At 46.8% G+C, this 12,022-nt stretch overlaps 1 protein-coding gene across 1 annotated transcript in view; it reads left to right on the top strand.

The window, feature by feature from the left end:
- LOC124037766 (cytosolic carboxypeptidase 6-like) overlaps positions 1–12,022 on the top strand; it is a 489,347-nt gene that overhangs the window by 432,181 nt on the left and 45,144 nt on the right. Inside the window, exon 8 of the mRNA XM_046352789.1 lies at positions 7,247–7,313. Coding sequence (XP_046208745.1) covers positions 7,247–7,313 — 67 coding nt within the window. The remainder of the gene's footprint in view (positions 1–7,246; positions 7,314–12,022) is intronic.

Here is a 12,022-nt window from a genome sequence, read left to right as displayed (position 1 = left end):
GCCAATTAGCATTTTCTCAGCTCAGCAGAAGCTCAGGGGGATCAATAGGATATTCAGTTTGTGTACATAGCAATAAGACACACAATCACTTCCAGCCATTAGCAACACTAAACGTGTGGAGAAATGTCGACCTCCGATGGCTGCGTTCTGTGAAAATCATTTGGCAGTATTCAAGCTTGGCTGAAGTGCATTGGTACAGTTTGCTTCCATTGGGCACAATGGTATTCGGCTCTGACAAATAGTATTCTTTAGAAACTCTGAGATGGTAAGATCACTGAGGACCAACTGCAGCAAACAACACAGTTAGTGTATATATAATAGTGTTTATTGTAGTTTTGAGGACATAACTGTAATATAAATAAAATAAAATAAAATCCATTTTTATTTGTCACATACACATGGTTAGCAGATGTTAGTGCGAGTGTAGCGAAATGCTTGTGCTTCTAGTTCTGACAATGCAGTAATAACCAACAAGTAATCTAGCTAACAATTCCAAAACTACTACCTTATAGTGTGACGACCCTCCCACTCTGTCTGCCGTATTCTGTCTTTGTTCTTGTTTCCTTATTAGGATGCCGGTGGGCGGAGTTGAGAGGGTCGTCAGCTACATGGGAAACACCTGGGCCAGGTGTCTCCCAGGATAAATAGACCTCTTCCACATTCATGGAGGAGACTCTCTCCATGCAGACACCCGTTGTAGATTGTGTTGTGGTTCTTGGTGGCCTTTTGTTTGTTTGCTTTGGCACCTTTCATCACCCTGCATTATCACATTCATGCATGCAAAACACTCACTTACACTACTGATTACTGATTACACACACCATTGTATATTATACTTAGTTGCTTTAGTTAATAAATACATATTTTGCTACTCCTTATCTCCACGTTGTCTCCCTTTGTTACGGGCTTTGAGCCGGTTCGTGACAAGTTAGTTTCTTTTCTAAAAAGTTTAACGATTATTAGTTGAACTATTCGGTTATTGAAAAGGAAGCGCTAGCACTCATTTGGGCGCTACAACACTTCGAAGTGTATGTCGGGTCGGGGGTAGTACCTATTGTGGTCTACACCGACCATAACCCCCTCACTTTTTTGAGGTCCATGATGTGTCCAAACCAGAGGATAATGCGATGGTGTTTATTTTTACAATCATTCCATCTCGATGTGAGGCACATCCGGGGGACTGAAAACGTGATTGCTGATGCGCTCTCTCGTGCGCCCTGTTCCTAATGTTTACGTGACTGACCATTGTTTCGTATTGTCATGTTCTCGCTGTCCTGTCTGCTCCCTCCTGGTCTTGTTTTCTTTCCTCTTAAATGTTGCTTCCTGTGCGAAGGTTGCTGAGGTCTGAGGAGGAGGTTGGCTGGGGCAAATTGTAAGTGTGAACACGTAAACCCTCATCAATTTGGGGCACAGAGGCTGTGTCAATTTGGGACGCAGAGGCCTGTGTCAATTTGGGACGCAGAGGCCTGTGTCAATTTGGGACGCAGAGGCCTGTGTCAATTTGGGACGCAGAGGCCTGTGTCAATTTGGGACGCGGGAGGCTGGTATGTTGTTCCGGGGTCCTTGTTGGTCCCCGGTTTTATGGGGGGGAATGTGACGACCCTCCCACTCTGTCTGCCGTATTCTGTCTTTGTTCTTGTTTCCTTATTAGGATGCCGGTGGGCGGAGTTGAGAGGGTCGTCAGCTACATGGGAAACACCTGGGCCAGGTGTCTCCCAGGATAAATAGACCTCTTCCACATTCATGGAGGAGACTTTCTCCATGCAGACACCCGTTGTAGATTGTGTTGTGGTTCTTGGTGGCCTTTTGTTTGTTTGCTTTGGCACCTTTCATCACCCTGCATTATCACATTCATTCATGCAAAACACTCACTTACACTACTGATTACTGATTACACACACCATTGTATATTATACTTAGTTGCTTTAGTTAATAAATACATATTTTGCTACTCCTTATCTCCACGTTGTCTCCCTTTGTTACGGGCTTTGAGCCAGTTCGTGACAATAGACACAAGTGTAAGGGGATAAAGAATATGTACATAAAGATATATGAATGAGTGATGGTACAGAGCGGCATAGGCAAGATACAGTAGATGGTATTGAGTGCAGTATATACATATGAGATGAGTATGTAAACAAAGTGGCATAGTTAAAGTGGCTAGTGATACATGTATTACATAAGGATGCAATAGATGATATATAGTACAGTATATACGTGCTAAATGGCATATATTATTATTATTATTATTATATGAGATTAATAATGTAGGGAACATTATATTAGGTAGCATTGTTTAAAGTGGCTAGTGATATATTTGACATAATTTCCCATCAATTCCCATTATTAAAGTGGCTGGAGTTGAGTCAGTGTGTTGGCAGCAGCCACTCAATGTTATTGGTGGCGGTTTAACAGTCTGATGGCCTTGAGATAGAAGCTGTTTTTCAGTCTCTCGGTCCCAGCTTTGATGCACCTGTACTGACCTCGCCTTCTGGATGATAGCGGGGTGAACAGGCAGTGGCTCGGGTGGTTGCTGTCCTTGATGATCTTTATGGCCTTCCTGTGACATCGGGTGGTGTAGGTGTCCTGGAGGGCAGGTAGTTTGCCCCAGGTGATGCGTTGTGCAGACCTCATTACCCTCTGGAGAGGCTTACGGTTGTGGGCGGAGCAGTTGCCGTACCAGGCGGTGATACAGCCCGACAGGATGCTCTCGATTGTGCATCTGTAGAAGTTTGTGAGTGCTTTTGGTGATAAGCCGAATTTCTTCAGCCTCCTGAGGTTGAAGAGGCACTGCTGCGCCTTCTTCACGATGCTGTCTGTGTGGGTGGACCAATTCAGTTTGTCTGTGATGTGTACGCCGAGGAACTTAAAACTTACTACCCTCTCCACTACTGTTCCATCGATGTGGATAAGGGGGTGTTCCCTCTGATGTTTCCTGAAGTCCACAATCATCTCCTTAGTTTTGTTGACGTTGAGTGTGAGGTTATTTTCTTGACACCACACTCCGAGAGCCCTCACCTCCTCCCTGTAGGCCATCTCGTCGTTGTTGGTAATCAAGCCTACCACTGTTGTGTCGTCCGCAAACTTGATGATTGAGTTGGAGGCATGCATGGCCACGCAGTCGTGGGTGAACAGGGAGTACAGGAGAGGGCTCAGAACGCACCCTTGTGGGGCCCCAGTGTTGAGGATCAGCGGGGTGGAGATGTTGTTGCCTTGCCTACCCTACCCTATAGTGTAGTATTTACAGTTTACTGTAGCATAAATACTATAGTAAGTAAAAACTATATTATATACTATAGTGATTACTTTAGTATTTTTGTAAACTGTACTGTACTGTTGTATTCACTCTAGTGTTTTTGCAGACTGTAGTATACTGTTATATTTACTGTAGTGATTTTGCAGACATGACTGAAGTATTTACTATGGTGTTTTTGTTTTATTATCTTTGGCATACTATAGCAGAAGGGTCGTTGTCCTTGAGGAAATCTACTGGACATAATACTCAGAACAAATCTTCCATAACCTGTAGGTCGGTAGAAAAGTAGGTAGGTAGGTTGGACTGAGGTCTGGATGGACAATTTAGAGCTTCTGCTCATTTCTATAACCTATAGAGAACACAATATATGGGCTATACTTAGCATGTAAGTTTTTCACTTATGGGTGGCACAAATTGGGATACAGGGGTGAGGAATAGGCAGGGTATATGCAAATGTAATACTGTATTATATACTATAGTAATTTCTGTAGTTTGTTTGTGGACTGTAATGTTTTTGGAGTGTTTTTACAGACATTACTGTAGTAGTATTTACTGTAGTGTTTTTACGGACATTACTGTAGTATTTACTGTAGTGCTTTTGCAGACTGTAGTGTTTTTGCGAACATTACTGTAGTATTTAATGTTTTTTTATGGTCTAGTACACGGTAGTATTTACCATGGTGTTCTACAGTATAATACAACATATTATAGTAAGTACTACACATGACCAAAGTATTCTACAGTGTGTAGAATAGTATTATACAATATACTACAGTTTAATACATAATTCTATATTAAGTACTGTAGTATTCTATAGTAAACTGTAGTATTTTTTCATGTGGGAGTGACACAAAGGTCGAACCGAAAAGGTGGAAAATCTGTCGATGTGCCCTTGAGCAAGGCACTTAACCCTAATTAATCCAGGGTAGACCGTTGATAATGGCAGACCCTGGCTATGACCCCACTCTCCGAGGGTGTCTCAGTGGGAGTTGGGATAAAATATGGAATTCGCATCCACCATCTCTCAACCCTCACAACATTAGCCAGAGTCCCCTTTTACCCCCCACCCTCCACCAAATTAAGAGCCATAAAGTAAACTCAACTAAAAAAGAAACGTCCTCTCACTGTCAACCAAGTTTATATTCAGCAAACTTAACATGTGTAAATATTTGGATGAACAAAACAAGATTCAACAACTGAGACATAAACTGAACAATTTCCACAGACATGTGACTAACAGAAATGGAATAATGTGTCCCGGAACAAAGGGGGATCAAAATCAAAAGCAACAGTCAGTATCTGGTGTGGCCACCAGCTGCATTAAGTACTGGACTGCAGTTCTTGTTGTGAGATGTTACCCCACTCTTCCACCAAGGCACCTGCAAGTTCCTGGACATTTCTGTAGGGAATGGCCCTAAGCCCTCACCCTCCGATCCAACAGATCCCCGATGTGCTCAATGGGATTGAGGTCCGGGCTCTTCGCTGGCCATGGCAGATCACTGACATTCCTGCCTTGCAGGAAATCACACACAGAACGAGTAATATGGCTGGTGGCATTGTCATGTTGGAGGGTCATGTCAGGATGAGCCTGCAGGAAGGGTACCACATGAGGGAGGAGGATGTCTTCCCTGAGATTGCCTGCAATGACAACAAGCTCAGTCCGATGATGCTGTGACACACCACCCCAGACCTTGACGGACCCTCCACCTCCAAATCGATCCCCTCCAGAGTACAGGCCTCGGTGTAACGCTCATTCCTTCGACAATAAACGCAAATCCAACCATCACCCCTGGTGAGACAAAACTGCAACTCGTCAGTGAAGAGCACTTTTTGCCAGTCCTGTCTGGTCCAGCGACGGTGGGTTTGTGCCCATAGGTGATGTTGTTGCAGGTGATGTCTAGTGAGGACATGCCTTACAACAGGCCTACAAGCCCTCAGTCCAGCCTCTCTCAGCCTATTGCGGACAGTCTGAGCACTGATGGAGGGATTATGTATTCCTGGTGTAACTCGGGCAGTTGTTGTTGCCATTCTGTACATGTCCCGCAGGTGTGATGTTCGGATGTACCGATCCTGTGCAGTTGTTGTTACACGCGGTCTGCCACTGCGAGGACGATCAGCTGTCCGTCCTGTCTCCCTGTAGTGCTGTCTTAGGCTTCTCACAGTACGGACATGGCAATTTATTACCCTGGCCACATCTGCAGTCCTCATGCCTCCTTGCACCATGCCTAAGGCACGTTCACAAAGATGAGCAGGGACCCTGGGCATCTTTCTTTTGGTGTTTTTCAGAGTCAGTAGAAAGGCTTTTTTAGTGTCCTAAGTTTTCATAACTGTGACCTTAATTGCCTACCGTCTGTAAGATGTTAGTGTCTTAACGACCGTTCCACAGGTGCATGTTCATTAGTTGTTTATGGTTCATTGTACAAGCATGGAAAACAGTGTTTAAACCATTTACAATGAAGATCTGTGAAGTTATTTGGATTTTGACTAATTATCTTTGAAAGACAGGGACCTGAAAAAGGGATGTTTCTTTTAGTGCTGAGTTTATTAGTTCTATTCATGCTTGTTTTTACGGACCGAGATAAATGTATACATTATTCAAAGAGTGTTCTGAATAATCCATGCGCTTATTTAATGATTCATTCATACGCGGGCTGAGAGTGAGGGGGAAGTATTTGTGGGTTGCACCAGTGATACCCCCTCCTCAAACGCACACCTTCCTCTTTGTGACCACTGGGCCACATGCCCAGAGATATATCCATTTTTCATATAGTTGAATATGATCCCTGCTATATGGAATGTAGTCATCCATTTTGAATAAGAGACAAAAGCGAAGGAAGGTTTGGCCTGTATGTGGTAATGTATGGTGTGTAACTATATGTAGTGAGGTAGAGGGGGCCATTGTGGATGCAGAACAGATTCAGGGATATAGGCGGACTGTTTCTGTGCGGTTGTGTTTCTGTGGGCTGCTTTGTCTGGTGAATACCAGCAACTCCATTCAGCAGGTAACCATGTTGATGGTAATGAAACCTGCCTGCTCTCTTTGGAAATGAGAGGCAGAGCCTGGTGTTTGGAAATCCCATCATGTAGTTGATAACGAGGGGAACATTGTGCTACATGAACAAAGGCTGCTGCGGCGTCAGAGCCCCGTGCCGTCGTCCGCCACCCAGAACAGAGGAGGCAGGAATAGGTATGAGCGTGACTCGCAGCAGGTGGAGGCAGATCAGCATGTTAACAGCTTTTTGTCCAGCAGCACCGGTATTCATCCAGCCAATTTTATTAGCCTGACTGCAATTCTTCCTCATTTCCCCTGTAGCCTGGTACTTTCACAGAGAGAAAATAGCAGGCAGATTTGATTTATGGTGCATTAAGCTGGGCAGTCTATCATGAACATCATGTAGATTGTGAAAACATACCTCCAGCAGAATATCTCCAAATGGATCTGGGGGTCATTGTAGCATCTTTGGTGGGGAAAACTGTACATGGAATTTAATTTGCAGCATTAAAAAGAGCCTGTCCTTGGACAAATGGGTTAGAGGAGTCTCACTAGCACACATGTCACATCATTTCCATTGGGTCACAATGTCCCTTTTTAACAATGTTAAATAGAATTGATTTCCATCCCAGTCTGCAGATACTGTATGTTCCGTATTACACCAGCGTGCAGTAGTCAGTGAATGTTGTCACTGTATTGACCTGAATGCTAATTTACACCGCATACCTGTGAAGAGTGTTTAGTGACCAATTAATCCTGACAGCAGGGCCCCAGTGTCCCTGACCATATTCTCATCTAACGTGTGTGTGTGTGTGTGTGTGTGTGTGTGTGTGTGTGTGTGTGTGTGTGTGTGTGTGTGTGTGTGTGTGTGTGTGTGTGTGTGTGTGTGTGTGTGTGTGTGTGTGTGTGTGTGTGTGTGTGTGTGTGTGTGTGTGTGTGTGTGTGTGTGTGTGTGTGTGTGTGTTTCTTCTACAGCTCAACAGAATCCAGAGAAGCAGAAGAAGCTTGTTGTTCTCACAGCCCGTGTACACCCTGGGGAGTCGCCTGCATCCTTCATCTGTCAAGGTAGGTCTCTATCTCCACCCATCTGTCAAGATAGGTCTCTGTCTCCACCCATCTTTCAAGGTATTGTCTATCTCCACCCATCTGTCAAGATAGGTCTCTGTCCACACATCTATCAAAGGTATTCTCTATCTCCACCAATCTGTCAAGATAGGTCTTCTGTCTCCACCCATCTGGCAAGGTATTGTTCTGTCTCCACCCATCTGGCAAGGTTGGTCTCTGTCTCCACCCATCTGGCAAGGTTGGTCTATGTCTCCACCCATCTGACAAGGTATGTCTCTATCTCCACCCATCTGTCAAGGGAGGTCTCCGTCTCCACCCATCTGTCAAGATAGGCCTCTGTCTTCACCCATCTGTCAAGGTTGGTCTCTGTCTCCACCCATCTGGCAAGGTTGGTCTCTGTCTCCACCCATCTGGCAAGGTATGTCTCTATCTCCACCCATCTGTCAAGGGAGGTCTCTGTCTCCACCCATCTGGCAAGGTATGTCTCTATCTCCACCCACCTGTCAAGGGAGGTCTCTGTCTCCACCCATCTGTCAAGATAGGTCTCTGTCTCCAACCATCTGGCGAGGTATGTCTCTATCTCCACCCATCTGTCAAGGGAGGTCTCTGTCTCCACCCATCTGTCAAGATAGGTCTATGTCTCCACCCATCTGGCAAGGTATGTCTCTATCTCCACCCATCTGTCAAGGGAAGTCTCTGTCTCCACCCATCTATCAAGATAGGTCTCTGTCTCCACCCATCTGGCAAGGTATGTCTCTATCTCCACCCATCTGTCAAGAGAGGTCTCTGTCTCCACCTATCTGTCAAGATAGGTCTCTGTCTCCACCCATCTGGTAAGGTATGTCTCTATCTCCACCCATCTGTCAAGGGAGGTCTCTGTCTCCACCCCCCTGTCAAGATAGGTCTCTGTCTCCACCCATCTGGCAAGGTATGTCTCTATCTCCACCCATCTGTCAAGGGAGGTCTCTGTCTCCACCCATCTGTCAAGATAGGTCTCTGTCTCCACCCATCTGGCAAGGTATGTCTCTATCTCCACCCATCTGTCAAGGGAGGTCTCTGTCTCCACCCATCTGTCAAGATAGGTCTCTGTCTCCACCCATCTGGCAAGGTATGTCTCTATCTCCACCCATCTGTCAAGGTTGGTCTCTGTCTCCACCCATCTGGCAAGGCATGTCTCTATCTCCACCCATCTGGCAAGGTATGTCTCTATCTCCACCCATCTGTCAAGGGAGGTCTCTGTCTCCACCCATCTGTCAAGATAGGTCTCTGTCTCCACCCATCTGGCAAGGTATGTCTCTATCTCCACCCATCTGTCAAGGGAGGTCTCTGTCTCCACCCATCTGTCAAGATAGGTCTCTGTCTCCACCCATCTGGCAAGGTATGTCTCTATCTCCACCCATCTGTCAAGGTTGGTCTCTGTCTCCACCCATCTGGCAAGGCATGTCTCTATCTCCACCCATCTGGCAAGGTATGTCTCTATCTCCACCCATCTCTCAAGGGAGGTCTCTGTCTCCACCCATCTGTCAAGATAGGTCTCTGTCTCCACCCATCTTTCAAGGTATTCTCCAACTCCACCCATCTGTCAAGGCAGGTCTTTGTCTCCACCCGTCTGTCAAGGTTGGTCTCTGTCTCCACCCATCTGGCAAGGTATGTCTCTATCTCCACCAATCTGTGTCTCCACCCATCTGTCAAGATAGGTCTCTATCTCCACCCATCTGACAAGGTTGGTCTCTGTCTCCACCCATCTGGCAAGGTATGTCTCTATCTCCACCAATCTGTGTCTCCACCCATCTGTCAAGATAGGTCTCTATCTCCACCCATCTGTCAAGGTTGGTCTCTGTCTCCACCCATCTGGCAAGGTATGTCTATCTCCACCCATCTGTCAAGGGATGTCTCTGTCTTCACCCATCTGTCAATGTTGGTCTCTATCTCCACCCATCTGTCAAGGTTGGTCTCTATCTCCACCCATCTGTCAAGATAGGTCTCTGTCTCCACCCATCTGTCAAGGGAGGTCTCTGTCTCCACCCATCTGTCAAGGTTGGTCTCTGTCTCCACCCATCTGTCAAGGTTGGTCTCTGTCTCCACCCATCTGTCAAGATAGGTCTCTGTCTTCACCCATCTGTCAAGATAGGTCTCTGTCTTCACCCATCTGTCAAGGTTGGTCTCTGTCTCCACCCATCTGTCAAGATAGGTCTCTGTCTTCACCCATCTGGCAAGGTAGGTCTCTGTCTCCACCCATCTGTCAAGATAGGTCTCTGTCTTCACCCATCTGTCAAGATAGGTCTCTGTCTTCACCCATCTGACAAGGTTGGTCTCTGTCTCCACCCATCTGGCAAGGTATGTCTCTATCTCCACCAATCTGTGTCTCCACCCATCTGTCAAGATAGGTCTCTATCTCCACCCATCTGTCAAGGTTGGTCTCTGTCTCCACCCATCTGGCAAGGTATGTCTCTATCTCCACCCATCTGTCAAGGGAGGTCTCTGTCTCCACCCATCTGTCAAGATAGGTCTCTGTCTCCACCCATCTGGCAAGGTATGTCTCTATCTCCACCCATCTGTCAAGAGAGGTCTCTGTCTCCACCTATCTGTCAAGATAGGTCTCTGTCTCCACCCATCTGGTAAGGTATGTCTCTATCTCCACCCATCTGTCAAGGGAGGTCTCTGTCTCCACCCACCTGTCAAGATAGGTCTCTGTCTCCACCCATCTGGCAAGGTATGTCTCTATCTCCACCCATCTGTCAAGGGAGGTCTCTGTCTCCACCCATCTGTCAAGATAGGTCTCTGTCTCCACCCATCTTTCAAGGTATTCTCCAACTCCACCCATCTGTCAAGGCAGGTCTTTGTCTCCACCCGTCTGTCAAGGTTGGTCTCTGTCTCCACCCATCTGGCAAGCTATGTCTCTATCTCCACCAATCTGTGTCTCCACCCATCTGTCAAGATAGGTCTCTATCTCCACCCATCTGTCAAGGTTGGTCTCTGTCTCCACCCATCTGGCAAGGTATGTCTATCTCCACCCATCTGTCAAGGGATGTCTCTGTCTTCACCCATCTGTCAATGTTGGTCTCTATCTCCACCCATCTGTCAAGGTTGGTCTCTATCTCCACCCATCTGTCAAGATAGGTCTCTGTCTCCACCCATCTGTCAAGGGAGGTCTCTGTCTCCGCCCATCTGTCAAGGTTGGTCTCTGTCTCCACCCATCTGTCAAGGTTGGTCTCTGTCTCCACCCATCTGTCAAGATAGGTCTCTGTCTTCACCCATCTGTCAAGATAGGTCTCTGTCTTCACCCATCTGTCAAGGTTGGTCTCTGTCTCCACCCATCTGTCAAGATAGGTCTCTGTCTTCACCCATCTGGCAAGGTAGGTCTCTGTCTCCACCCATCTGTCAAGATAGGTCTCTGTCTTCACCCATCTGTCAAGATAGGTCTCTGTCTTCACCCATCTGTCAAGGTTGGTCTCTGTCTCCACCCATCTGTCAAGATAGGTTTCTGTCTCCACCCATCTGTCAAGGTTGGTCTCTGTCTCCACCCATCTGTCAAGATAGGTCTCTGTCTCCACCTATCTGGCAAGGTATGTCTCTATCTCCACCCATCTGACAAGATACAGTAGGCCTCTATCTCCACCCATCTGTCAAGATAGGTCTCTGTCTCCACCCATCTTTCAAGGTATTCTCTATCTCCACCCATCTGTCAAGATAGGTCTCTGTCCACACATCTATCAAATGTATTCTCTATCTCCACCAATCTGTCAAGATAGGTCTTCTGTCTCCACCCATCTGTCAAGGGAGGTCTCTGTCTCCACCCATCTGTCAAGATAGGTCTCTGTCTTCACCCATCTGTCAAGGTTGGTCTCTGTCTCCACCCATCTGGCAAGGTTGGTCTCTGTCTCCACCTATCTGGCAAGGTATGTCTCTATCTCCACCCATCTGTCAAGGGAGGTCTCTGTTTCCACCCATCTGTCAAGATAGGTCTCTGTCTTCACCCATCTGTCAAGGGAGGTCTCTGTCTCCATCCATCGGTCAAGATAGGTCTCTGTCTCCACCCATCTGGCAAGGTTGGTCTCTGTCTCCACCCATCTGGCAAGGTATGTCTCTATCTCCACCCATCTGTCAAGATAGGTCTCTGTCTCCACCCATCTGTCAAGATAGGTCTCTGTCTTCACCCATCTGTCAAGGTTGGTCTCTGTCTCCACCTATCTGGCAAGGTATGTCTCTATCTCCACCCATCTGACAAGATACAGTAGGCCTCTATCTCCACCCATCTGTCAAGATAGGTCTCTGTCTCCACCCATCTTTCAAGGTATTCTCTATCTCCACCCATCTGTCAAGATAGGTCTCTGTCCACACATCTATCAAATGTATTCTCTATCTCCACCAATCTGTCAAGATAGGTCTTCTGTCTCCACCCATCTGTCAAGGGAGGTCTCTGTCTCCACCCATCTGTCAAGATAGGTCTCTGTCTCCACCCATCTGGCAAGGTATGTCTCTATCTCCACCCATCTGTCAAGGGAGGTCTCTGTCTCCACCCATCTGGCAAGGTTGGTCTCTGTCTCCACCCATCTGGCAAGGTATGTCTCTATCTCCACCCATCTGTCAAGGGAGGTCTCTGTCTCCACCCATCTGTCAAGATAGGTCTCTGTCTTCACCCATCTGTCAAGAGAGGTCTCTGTCTCCACCCATCTGTCAAGATAGGTCTCTGTCTCCACCCATCTGGC

Source organism: Oncorhynchus gorbuscha, linkage group LG06 (genome assembly GCF_021184085.1).
Source record: "Oncorhynchus gorbuscha isolate QuinsamMale2020 ecotype Even-year linkage group LG06, OgorEven_v1.0, whole genome shotgun sequence".
Classification (NCBI taxonomy): domain Eukaryota; kingdom Metazoa; phylum Chordata; class Actinopteri; order Salmoniformes; family Salmonidae; genus Oncorhynchus; species Oncorhynchus gorbuscha.
Note: the sequence above shows the minus strand (reverse complement) of the source record. Positions and strands in the feature narration are given on the sequence as shown.